Source organism: Felis catus, chromosome C1, assembly GCF_018350175.1.
Source record: "Felis catus isolate Fca126 chromosome C1, F.catus_Fca126_mat1.0, whole genome shotgun sequence".
NCBI classification, from domain to species: domain Eukaryota; kingdom Metazoa; phylum Chordata; class Mammalia; order Carnivora; family Felidae; genus Felis; species Felis catus.
The window spans coordinates 43,055,157-43,067,551 of NC_058375.1; the positions used below are offsets into that span (position 1 = coordinate 43,055,157).

The 12,395-nt window shown below is 54.5% G+C and overlaps 1 protein-coding gene across 10 annotated transcripts in view; it reads right to left on the minus strand.

Annotated features, from left to right (window-relative positions):
- The window catches only part of LRP8 (LDL receptor related protein 8), an 80,184-nt gene that overhangs the window by 38,396 nt on the left and 29,393 nt on the right, over nt 1-12,395 (minus strand). For all 10 annotated transcript variants that reach the window (XM_023258708.2, XM_023258707.2, XM_023258706.2 and 7 more), the window contains exon 3: nt 5,885-6,007. In XM_023258708.2, coding sequence (XP_023114476.1) covers nt 5,885-6,007 — 123 coding nt within the window. The remainder of the gene's footprint in view (nt 1-5,884; nt 6,008-12,395) is intronic.

The following is a 12,395-nucleotide window of genomic DNA, read 5'->3' on the forward strand; positions in this document are numbered from 1 at the left end:
TCTCTCAGAAATAAATAAACATTAAAAAAAAAAAAAAAAGACATTCTGCAAAGGCTGCCTTGGGGCAGGGTGTAGGGTGGTGAAGGAGGTCTGGCAGCTGGGAGGTGGGGCCCTTCCGGAGCACCTCTATCACCCCTGCACTGTAGGACCCCAGTACGCACAAGAGGGAGCTGAAGCCGACCAGTGTTTCCCAGATTCCTGACTGTAGGGTGGGGTGTGGGGGCTGTGGGAAAAGCAGGTTCCTGGGCCTGGCTCAACTTAGGCTGAATCCAGACTTTGAGGGCAGAGCCCAGGAATCTGCGTTTCAGTAACGCTCTTCAACCCCTGGTGATTCCCATGCACCCCATTTGAGAACCACTGGGTTAACATTCTGCAAGTCTAAAAGATATAGGATATGTTATCCGTTTTAAATTCACTCCTATAAAGGCGATAGAAGCATTCTGTATGCGTGCAAGCTCCCCAGAGAGCAATGAGACAGAGGCATGAGGTGACCGTTTACCCCTGAGCCAGGCCTCAGGAAACAGAACTTCACGGGGAGCTGGAAGGAAGCCGTATTTACTGAGCACCCACGGTGTGCCAGGCTACTTCATTTTCTCATTTCACCCTCACCCTCCCAGATGAGCAGACCCTGCAGGATAGAGGTGCCAGCTCCAAGGACGCCATTCACAAAGATCTTCATAGCAGCACCCCTGGGGTAGAGCAGGGCAGCAGGCCTTCAGGTAAGCACTCCATTCTGCAGATGAGGAAACGGGCTCAGAGAGACCAAAGAACTGGCACAAAGATGCACAGCAGGTGAGAGGCAGAGGCAGAGAGGCTTCTGACTGAAGCCTGCCCTTTCCATCAAAGCCTGCACGCCCCTGTGGATGGAGAGGTAGACTGAACCGGCCCCAAACTCTACACCCAAAAGCCCAGGTGACTGAAATGGCCCTTGACCGTCCTCCCTACCTCTCGGGGCCTGGTTCTGCATACCCCAGTGCAGCAGGCAGCCGCTTGAACTTTTAATGAATATTTATATAGTTAATTGCATAACCTTTCAGCAAGGACAATGATTAAACAATCCGTCTGCTTCCTTTCTTTATAATTAATAAGACATTTGCTGTGTCCTTAAATAGACAGCTCTAATTATAGGCTCTAGAAGATTCAGCAGTGCCTGACACCAGCCCTCGTACCCTCAAAGAGCCAAGACACCGTCCTGGAATGCTAGGACCCAAGAGGTCACATCGAGGACCACCCACTATAGTGACAGCAGTCAGAGACCCAGCGAGCGGAGGGACCTGCCTAGGCTACTGAATATCAGGTATTCCAACCACCTCTCTCTCCTAGAACCTTACTGTCTCTGTTGTAATGCAGCTCTTCCCTGAAGCTAGCAGGCGAACCTCGCTTTCCAGGCTCCTGGGTCAGGCCTCCTCACTGCCTAGCCCCGGGAGGCTGGTCCGGGCTGGCGTACAATATCCCCTTATGAGGCGAGTGCTCTTACCACCTCCTCCTTACAGACGAGGAGAGCAGAGCCCGGAGAGGGTACGTCGTTGGCTCAGAGTCTTGTGGAGAGAGGCAGAGATGGACTTTGAAGCCAGGTCTCTTACCTCCAGACACACTGCTTAACTTACTGCACTTAACCACTGCCCGTGAGAAAAGCAGGCCCCATTGGTCCCCACCAGCACCTCTGGGCTGGAGAGGGATCACCAGAGGAAGGAGGCTCCCTGGGCCTTTCCTCAGGTGGGGACCGCAACATGGCCACCTATTGTCCACTTTCGGGATAACTGAAGCCAGAGTTCCCCCCCCCACCCCGCCCCAGGCAGCACAGTGCAGGACAAGGAGCATGAATGTGTTTTGGAGTCGTGCATACCTAGGTCCAAAACCATCTATTAACATGAAGCAGGTCAGCAAGTCACTTAACCTCTCTGTACCAAGGTTCCACCTGAAAATAGGGTAACATAATCCCCTAGAGGTGGTAGATGGTTTAAATGAGGAAACATGGAAATCTCTACACTCAGAGCCTGGAACAAACTCAGAAACCAGTTGCCCCTGTTTAATGAAAGGCAAACGCACGGTGCCGGGAGGGCCCTGGTCTCGTTCCTGGGGGTGCACATCATCAGAGTCCACATGGCCCACCACGATGACGCACTCTACCCAAACGCCTCTCTCTGAGAAAGATGCCCCGAGGAATGCCTTGGCTTGCTGTCAAGCGTCCCAGAGGTTCTGAGAGGCAGGAGGAAGAACCCCCCCCCCCCATCTCTCAGATACCAGGAATCCTCCAAAGCCGGCAAGGGCGTGAAATTGCATGCTGGAGTGGCTGTAGGCATTATCAATTCCCAGAGAATCCTGCCCCAGAAATCCAATCCATTTTAATTTATGACTTCACAAATTAATAAAAAGAGAAATGTCTGTCAAAATAAAAGAATGAAGGTGTTTGATGGCCGCTTAGTGAGCGAGACGTCTGTGGTGTCAGGTCATGTGAGGCTTAGGGGCAGACGACCTCCAGATGGGGATGGGCAGCTTTAGGAGGGCCAGGGACTAAGGGGGTGGGGGCTACCAGTGTCCTGCTGCTGGCAGGAAGCAAAGCATGGGGCCATCCCGTCATGCAGGAGAGGTCACACCCATGGTCCTTCCCATGGGCTCAGGTGAAGTCCTTCTAGCTGGTCAGCCTCTAACTTGCTAGGTGATCTCCAAAAACCTCCAGGCCTCCACTTACTGATCTATGGTAGGAAAGTATACTTGGTTCATCAGTAAGGTCCCCCTTCCAGTGGAAAGGTTCTAAGACGATGAACAAAATCCCATTTTCAGTAATCAGTACCCAAAGTTGCAACTCACTCACCTTGGACCAACTTCCCCACCCCTACCCTGTACCCCTCCCATCATGTGCCTGGAGGTGGGTGAGAAGCTGTCTCCAATCAAGTGAGCTATAATTAGAGCTAAAATGCTACTTTCATTAGGCAAATGTCCCAGGCTTTCCTACTGTGACTCTTGGCCGTATCTGATAGACACAAAACCCAGAACCAGAAGGAAGGAGAGCCAGGAGAAATCCCAGCCAGCTAAGGGCAGATGACATAGTGGGGGAACACAAGAACATGGGGACCTGCTCCCAAATGCCTTTCCCTCTCTATGCAAACCTCCTACTTATTCTAAAATGTGAAACTGGTGTATGTGGGAGAGAGAGACTGGGATCAAGATGCAGTAATAAAAGTAGCATTGCCGTTTACTCCAGCACTGATGCTTTGCCACATTTTTTTCATTTCATCCGTGTAACCCCATAAGGCAGGTGCCATCACTCCATTTTACAGATGAGTAAACTGAGCCGTAGGGAGACTGGACAACCTGCCTGAGGTCTCACAGGACCTGGACCCAAATATATCACACAACCAAACCCACTATACTTTACTATTGCCTGGAATCTTTCTTTGAGCTGGCATAGTCCTTAGGAACCTGGTAGGCTATAGAGGCGAACCTGGTAGGCTGTGGAGGTTGCTATGGCAACACCAGTTAAATGAGCAGTGGGTCAGCTACCAAGTTCCCCATTTGGTGGGGAGGCAGTGAGCAAGCCTGCTACCAGGTCCTGCTGCCCCCAATTCTGCCTGTCCCTTGAAGTCCCACTCTGGCCCACCTCCTCCAGGCAGCCCTCCTTACCCACAGGCCTTGCCTGCCCCTGACCAATGTAACTTGGCACAAGAAGTGGGATCCTGGGCCTTGTGCCCCGGCTGGGACAAGGAAGGTGCTAGGAGTCCAGGAATCTTAGATCATGGTCTTTGGAATTATGAGACGTTAGAAATTGAGGCCCGAAGAGGGATGGGAAAGTGTGCAGGATCTCACAGCAAATTCACTGGGAGAGTCCAGAGGAGAGCTGGGCCTCCCAACTCCCAGGGTGCAGCCTTGAGTCCTGCTCCCACGGGCACTCCGTCAAGCCTGAGAGCCTGACGAGCCCACTCGTCTCCTATCACAGAAGGCCGACCAGCCACAAGCAACCTGTGCGTCCTGGAAGCAAAGCCCCCAACTTCTCTGGGCCTCTAGTAATTCAACTGTGGGTACAAAGCAGAGCTGGGAGGCAGGAGGGGGGAGGCTGGAGAGCCCCTGCCAAGGGATAGATAGGAAGGCAGCAACCGCTAGAGGGAGAAAGCCAGAGGGAAACGTGGGGCAGGGCAGGGAGGAGAGGGAGGGCGAGAGGGAGGATGAGGAGAGGGGCAGGCAGAGGAGGGAGGCGGTCCGAGAGAGCAGGGGTGGAGAGGGCTCCGGAGATAGAGTAAGGGAAGATGAAAATGTACACTCACACAAGGAGGCAGAGACACAGGGAGAAGGGGGAGCCTAGCTCTCAGGCAGCAGGACAGACCCCAATAATAATGGTGATGAAGCTCCCCCCAATCCCCCTGCTGCCTCCTTCGTCCATGGTGACTGCTAGAGTGGGTTGGGATGGCCCGAATGGCTGACTACAGTCCCCCTGCAAAGCCCCCTGTGGCCACAGCCCCTTCCCCACACACACACTCCCAGCCATATGCAACTCTGCCCCTTGTTAGCCAGGCAGCCTCCGGCAAGTGGCCAAACCCATCCTGGCCTCAGTTTCCTTCTCTCTAAACGGGGATCCGAGACTGCGCTGAAGATGAGAGTCACAGTGGGCGTGGCTAGGCTTTGTTCCTTCTGCAGCTCAGGAGGAAGCTCAGGACAAGCTCCAGGACAGGTTGGCCGCGTGGGGAGTACGAAAAGGATAGGGCGGATGGCCTGGCCAGGGAAGGCAGAGGCAGCCGCGCAAGGAAACGAGGGAGCCTCCTATCTTGGGCCAGGGTTGCTCTTGCTCTCCCTTTCTCTCTCCCTTTCTCTCTCTCTCTCACACGAGGAGACCGCTAGCTCTGTTGCTAAGAGACGAGGAAACTCAGTTATCACCAGCCACAGCCCTAGACAGGGACAGGACGCAGGCCTCCACTGTCCCCACCTCTGCATCTGGGGCAGATGTGACCCCTAAGGAGTGTGACTTGGGTGTTCACCAGCCCTACCCTCCTCCACGTGCTCCCCCCTCCCAACCTTTTGTCTCAGTTTTACTCTGCTGAGGCTCTGCCTCGGGACCCCTGGGTCCTTCCCCGCCCCCTTCTCATCTCCTTTTTAATTTAACAAATGTCACGGAATGACCTGCCGGGCGTGAGTTTGCTTTGAGGATTAGGGCCTGGAAAAGAAATCACGGAGAGACAAAGCCCTGAGTGTGGGAGGCGGGCCTGGCGCTTGTCTCTGGCCCTCCGCCTCACCCCTGGTTGCCCCTGCTGCCACCCAGCCTGCCATGGAGGCCAGGGCTCCTGGGTTCAGCCAGCTCAGGGCAGAAGAAAGAGCAGGGGCCTCAAAGTCCTGGCTGGGTAGTCTTGCACAAGTTTCTCAACCTCTCTGAGCCTCAGTGTCCTCTTTTGCAAAGGCTGCTGCGAGGAGAAGATGAATTAACGCACACTAAGCGCCTAGCACACAGTAAACATGTAATAGGCTCCTGCTGTTACCAGTACTGCTAGAATTATGATCAGAGCCCTCCAGAAAAATTGTGTGTGTGTGTGTGTGTGTGTGTGTGTGTGTGTGTGTGTGTGTGTGTGGCAGAGAGCCCCTGAGGATATGCTCTGGGTACTTCTGGGCAGAAGGGCTGTTTCTAGCTCCTGATGCTCCAGGAGCAGGGCTCAACCTGCAAGAGGCCTGTGAGGAAGTTACCAGAAACTAGCACTGGATACACCTGGCTCTTTGCCAGGGGCCCCCCAAGGGTGTGGCAGAAGGTCGGTGTGGAGTTGTGTCTGACAGATTGCCTCACTTGAACCTCCCAACCTCCCAGCAAGGAAGCTCTGATGAGGAAGCCGAGCCCCGCCCCTCTCCCCAACCCCAACCCTCCCCACATGCAGCCCCCTCCCTCAGCCCTAGGGCCAGGACTCACTGCACGTGGTCTCTGCCTCATCGGAGCCGTCCGGACACTCCTCCTCGCCATCACACTTCCACCTCTCCGGGATGCAGTGGCCGTTGCCACAGGTGAAGTCGCTGTCCGCACAGGTCTTCTTGGCTGCGGGGCAAGGAAAAGAGCGTGAGGGGCCTGGTGGGCACAGGTTTTTTCAGGATACAGTCAAGTGGCACTGGGGTGCCCAGGATGTGCTCTGTCTGAAAGCAGGACCCCATGACCTCCCACCACCCCACCAGGCCACGGAGTGCCTCGCCTACCAAAAGAGGACAGGAGAGAAATGCTTAGTCATTCCCCAGGTATCTGCTGAGCACCAGGTGGAGGCAGGTGACGCCTGGCCCTGCCTGCAAGTTCAGGAGCTCAGGTCCAACAAGGGTGACAGGACCTATCCACCAAGGGACTGCCTGTTCCCCTGTCATATTCCTCTTCCCCCAAAGTCCAGTTCCACTGCCACCACCTCCAGGAAGTTTTCCCCCATCACCGATGGCAGTTACAGTCACCCCTTTAGCCATTTCTCAGTCCCTTTACTGGCCTGTCCTGCTCCCCCCAACCAGGCCCCTCTGGAAGCACCAGGGAGCTGTTGCTAATGAATCCTAAAAGCAAATGATTACTCTGAGACAAGATTAATGAGGTATGTTCTGTTTGGAGTGATGAAAAGAGCATCTACTGGGTAAGAGACCCAAATCAGTCTCCTAAGAGTAAGAGGCACTTAGACACTCTGGAAGGGAGGCTCCACATGGGGGTCTGAATCCCAGCTCTGCCTCTCTCTATCTGTACGACCTTAGGGGTGTTACTTAACCTCTGAGCCTCTGTTTTCTTAATGGGAAGAAGAAAACAAAAAGGCTCTGAGGAGGAGTGACAAGCTACAATGTGTGAAGCATATGGAAAGAGACCCTGGCACAGAAGGTGCAGTAAGCAGCAACTACTGCTGTTTTTATGGTTTCAGCCTTAGTTCGAACAAGCTAAGGAAACAGGTGTTCCGTGCCCTCGCAGGGAACTTATGTAGCAGGCTGAGATCTCACAGCTGGTAACAAAACTGGGATAAGAAGGCAGGAACATGGTTTGCCTTCCTCCCTGTCCCTCTACTGGCCTGATGTTCCTCCAGGGTAGGGATGCTGTCATATTCAGCACAGGACCCGACTCAGGGTTGATCTCAGTGGGGACAATGAACTGTATGGGAACATGGCTCCCACACCTCCAGGGCCGGGACTCACCTGCTCCCAGGGACGCTTCTTCCCAGTGACCAGCGTTGAATTATGTAAATCCTCCCAAGGGCCCTCTGGCTGCCTCTGGGGCCATGCAACTGCTTCGCCTGGCCTGAACAGCCTGGCAGAGATTTGGGGACAGACCCTGGGTCTCTTGAATCCATTGTATTTCTGCCTTTCAGTGGAATCCTTGCAGTACATCTGCATTCTGAGATGAATTTTTTTTTCACCCTTTCTTTAGAAGAATACCTCTGTCTGTGCAGGGCTAGCAGAAACTAGAGGAATCAGTCTACCTACAGATTGGGCGGAGGAGTGGGGTCTGAGGCCCAGAGAGGGAAAGGGGCTGGCCCAGGGAAACATAACAAGGCAGGGATCAGAACCACCTCTCCTGGGGCACCAGGGTGGCTCAGTCGGTTAAGTGTCCAAGTTTGGCTCAGGTCACGATCTCATGGTTCATGAGTTCAAGCCCCACATTGGATTCTGCACTGACAGCTCAGAGCCTGGAGCCTGCTTCAGATTCTTTCGCTCTCTCTCTCTCACGCGCTCTCTCTCTGCCCCTCCCCTGCTTGTGCGTGTGTGTGCGCTCTCTCTCTCTCTCCCCTCAAATAAATAAACATTTTTAAAAATTTAAAAAACGAAAAAAGATGGGGCTCCTGGGTGGCTCAGTCGGTTGAGCATCTGACTTTGGCTCAGGTCATGATCTCACAGCTCGTGGGTTCGAGCCCCGTGTCGGGCTCTGTGCTGACAGCTCGGAGCCTGGGGCCTGCTTCCGATTCTGTGTCTCCCTCTCTCTCTGCCCCTTGCCTGCTCACACTCTCTCTCTCTCTCTCTCTCTCTCTCAAAAATAAATAAAAATTAAAAAAATAAAAAATTTAAAAAAAAAAGAAAAAAGAAAGAACCACCTCTCCTGCCTCCCAGTCTGGATCCCCAGGCAGCCCTCCCTGAGCCCCGCACCGAGGAGCTATTGTGGGTAATAGATACCAATGCCATGGCCTGAAATAAGTACAATTACAAACCACAGCACGTGGGGTATTTTGTAACATGAACACCAGAACATCCCTTCCACAAGAAGCTCAGCGTCCACAGAAGAGAAGAAATGTATATACCAATGTCTCCCTCATCCTGTTCAAACCTTCTCCAAGTGCATTCTGTGTGCCAGTCTCTGTGCTGAGGAAATCGTGACACAGAAGTGTTAAGTACATGCCCAAGGTCACATCTGAGTGGGAGCAGGGCCACAATTTCACTTCAGTCAGATACCCCTCTACCTTACCATGGCTCCCCAAACAAAACACTCAGCAGCATCAGATTTGGAAGAAAAGCCTCAAACTAGGTGGGAAAAATCCCATGGCAGCTTTGGCTTGGCATTCAGTGAGCCTGCCTCTGCGCCAGGCTCTGCACTGAGCACACAGAAGAGAAATCAGCCCAACCTGCCCCCCGGAAACTCAGTGCGGGTGAAGAACGGGCAGAACCCAAAAGAGCAAGGTCAGCTTGATGGAGAAGGTGATAAAGGGGCTCTGTCGCTGGCCTGGACCAGCCAGACACTATCCAAAGACCCTTTCCTCCCTCCTTGCTGGGAGCCTGGGAGCGAGCTTGGCCTCCCACGGTGTGCCAAGCCCTGAAGGCACCTGGCAAGGAGACCAGGGCAGCCAAAACACCATCATAGTCCTGAAGGGCGGCCTTGAGACCAAACAGGCTCAGGAAGGAAGTGGCAGCCTCAGGAATGGATGACTCCTGGCATGTTCTGGAGAACAGATTTGTTCACTGTCCTGACTGGTTTGGACAGTTTTCACCCTGGTGCTCTGGCCCGGCACCTTTCACCCAATATCCCAGTGACTCCTCGCATCTATCCTGGTAGTGCTGTTAATCCCATTTGACAGAAGAGGAACCTGAGGCTCAAAGAGGTGAGGGTGGTAGGTGGCAGAAGTGGGATTTTAATTCCATGAGCCAAAGCTTGAGCTCCTTCCACAGGCTCTTTCTAAGGCCCTCAGGCTCAGAGGACCCCAGAAGAGCAAATGCAGTGTGATCAATGAAATAAATAGCTCTCGGGTCCCCGGGGCCACAGGACAAGGCAATGAGGCAGATCAGGCACACAGATGAAGTATTCCCTTGGAATGTGCCCAAAAGTGTATGCCAGAATAACTGTGGGCCTGCGGCAATCTGTCTCTGCTAATGGACCACCCTGGGGAAACTGAGGCAGCATGACCACTTTCAGGTTGGGGACCAGACTAAATGCCCTAGTGGGCCACATCTCTAACCACATGGAAAGATTTGGAACAAGAGCTGAGACTGAATGCTGGCATGGCCCCCTCCTCTCTGGGTGACCTTGGGCAAGTTCCTTCCCTCTCTGGGCAAGTGAGGGGTGGGGAGGGTGGCTTTCCCATGAAGCACTACTACAAGAACAAAAGGCAAAAAAGGCTCTCCCAGGGGATCCCAGCAAGCATCCCAGTGTTGGGTCATTCAGTGTAATGAGCCCGACAGTCCCTCGTCAAGAGGCTACATCAGCCCTGCCAAGGCATGCCCGTCAGAGCAAGCCATGCCAGACCCCCATTCCTAGCCTTGGCTCCAACTCCCAGGGTGATTCCCCAGCTGGGCTTGAGGCTGTGGCTCCCTGTTTCCAGGGATTTATTTCCTTCCATGCCAGTCTGCCCCTTGGACAATGCCCACCTCTGTGAGCCCCTGTACTCCACAACCCAGGAGCTGTACATAGTCATCCAGGGTCTGCGACATCATAATCTGGTGCCATGGCAACAGATGGGCCGCCACAAAGGATTTGGGATTCCAGAGGGTGGCGGGGAGGAGCTGACCCCAGGGCAGAGTTGGGGAGAATGGGAAATCCAGGACAAAGGAGGGAGGCGTTGCTACTTATAACAAGAACACAGGCAGAGGAAAGCATCAGACAGTCCATGGTCAGACAAACTCTACTCTGCTACTTGGGCTGTGTCACCTTTTGCAAGTTACACAACTTCTCTGAGCCTCACTTTCTTCACCCACATTCGTAGCTAATATCCTTGCTTCGCCAAACACACAAGGCTGTGGGAAGCAAATGGGCTGAGGATGTTATCAGAGCATTATAACTGAAAAGCGTAAAGGTGCAAGTTTGAGGCGTGGGAAGTCAGCAGCCCCAGCTGCTGCGTGTGTGTGACATCGGGTCCATCAGTCACATGGGGCCTGCCTCCTCATTTGGAAATGGAGGTGTGGTGCTGACTGAATCTTAAGTCCTGCTCAACACCCAGAGTCTATGATCTTGTGCAATTATTATGATCACGCAGCGCCTCCCAGCTTCCCCACCCCCGGAGGCCTCCTTCCCTGAGACAATAAGATCCTTCCCACTGCTGTTCCCCACCCACGCTCACCCAGCAGCCCCAGTGCAGACAGGGGGCTTCAAAACAAAGATCGGTCAGGGCTGCCAGGTGGAGCGGCTTGGTGTGGATTCCTCTTGGCAATCAGTGCTCTGTCCAGGCAGAGCCCAGGGTCTCCAAGGTCCCTCCCTCTACAACTCTCCCATTCTGTAAGGCAGAAAACCAAGGCCCGGAGAGAGGGGGCTACTCAAGGTCACAGCACATGTTTGTGGGACGGCTGCACTTGAGCCCTGATGTATTCTGACTCTGTGGCCAGGAAGCCAGGGGGTGGGTCACCTGACCCAGCCCAGGCATTAAAGACTTCCCGAAGGAGGGGACTATGTTCAAGGAAGAGGAGTGGGCCAAATCACCCAAACCGCGGGAGTGAGGAGAGCGACAAAGGGCATTCCAGGAGGTGGGATAACGGCCTGGGGTGTGGGGGAGCCAGCCGAATGGCAATCTGGGGCAGGAGAGGAGGCAAGTGGCAAGGGGCCTGGGAGCGCTACCATGCCAGCACCAAGCTGCCCCTCAGAGGCCCAGCACAGGGGCTTTACTTTCTCTGAGCTCACCCAGCCTCTGCTGAGCACAGGGGCCTACTGCTTCGCAGCCCACAAAACCCGTGGCTCCAAACTGCCCGGGCTTCCTTCAGGATTTGGTGAGACTGTGCGAGATGGATGACTGGCCCCTGGCAGAGGAAGAGAGAGGCAAAGGGGCGGGAGAGCAGGGGCAGCCATCCACCCAGATGTTTGTGAGAAGACTTGCTGTTTTCCCCCTTGGAGATGCATGACGCCCACTGGCTTACTGAAGGTCCTGAGAAGGCCTGCAGATATCAGAATGACTTTGTTTCCTCCCACACTTCCCAAACCTGGTTAGCCAAGGGACATCCTTTGCAGGTGCCACTGTCTATTAATTTTCCAAGAAACAAATGGGCCAATAAACGACACCCGAGGGCATACTGCTGCAGTGCCAGCCCCTCATCCTGCAGATAAGAAGATGAGGCCCGGGGAGGGGAAGGACTGGCCTATGGTCACACAGCAGAGGCTGGTACCCAGGCTTCTGTCTCTGGACCAGCTCCACCAAGCCATGAAAAAAAGGAGAAGGTATTCACAGACACTTGGCCGAAGCTACGGGAAGACCCCAGGCCTCAGAGCGGGGACCTACCTGTGCAGAGAAGAGCAGGAAAGGGGGGATTGGGTCCAGGCCACATGGGACAGGTTGATGAGAGAGATGTCAGGGATACTGGCCCTCAGGTTTCTGCAGACAGGCTGTGGGCCCCAGGGAATATTCTCTGAGGGCAGAGCAGAGACCCATAGGCAAGGTGGATTCCAGCTCAACACGATTGCTGAGGCACTTGGGTCAGTCCCTTCCCCTCCCACGGCACAGAGGGACTGGTGTGTCCCCATTTCCTCTCCCAGGCCTGGACCAACACCGGATAGCTTGGCTCCGGCCCTGCAGCCCAGCCCTAAGGCAGCTGGGCCCCTTGTACCCGGGTCGGGGAGATGAAAGGGCTGCTCCCCCCACAGTTACACTACTGCAGAGCTCGCCAGGCCCCAGCATTGCCAAGACAACCGCTGCCAGCAGAATGAAGATCCGGGGTGGGGGCAGGGGGCGTGCCAGCCCGCCCCTGGCCTACTAACCTGGCAGGCAGATTTAAATGACAGCCCAGGAAGCTACTATTAAACTGTCACCCCAGTCAACGGGACGACAGACCCGGAGTGTTCTCCGGCTGCAGCAACAACACAGCAGGAGTGAGAGGGGGAGGAGACGGTGGCCCAGAGCAACCTGCACCCCCTCCCGGGAGGCCCCCGTCTGCCTGCCCAGTCACCCGCTGGCCAGAGCCACCCTCTCGGGCTGTGGCGAGTCCTGGCACGGAGCTGCAGCACAGCACGGGGCCTGGAAAACTTTATTTTGAGGCACAGGAACCCTTTTACCAAGTGAAACCCCAACATA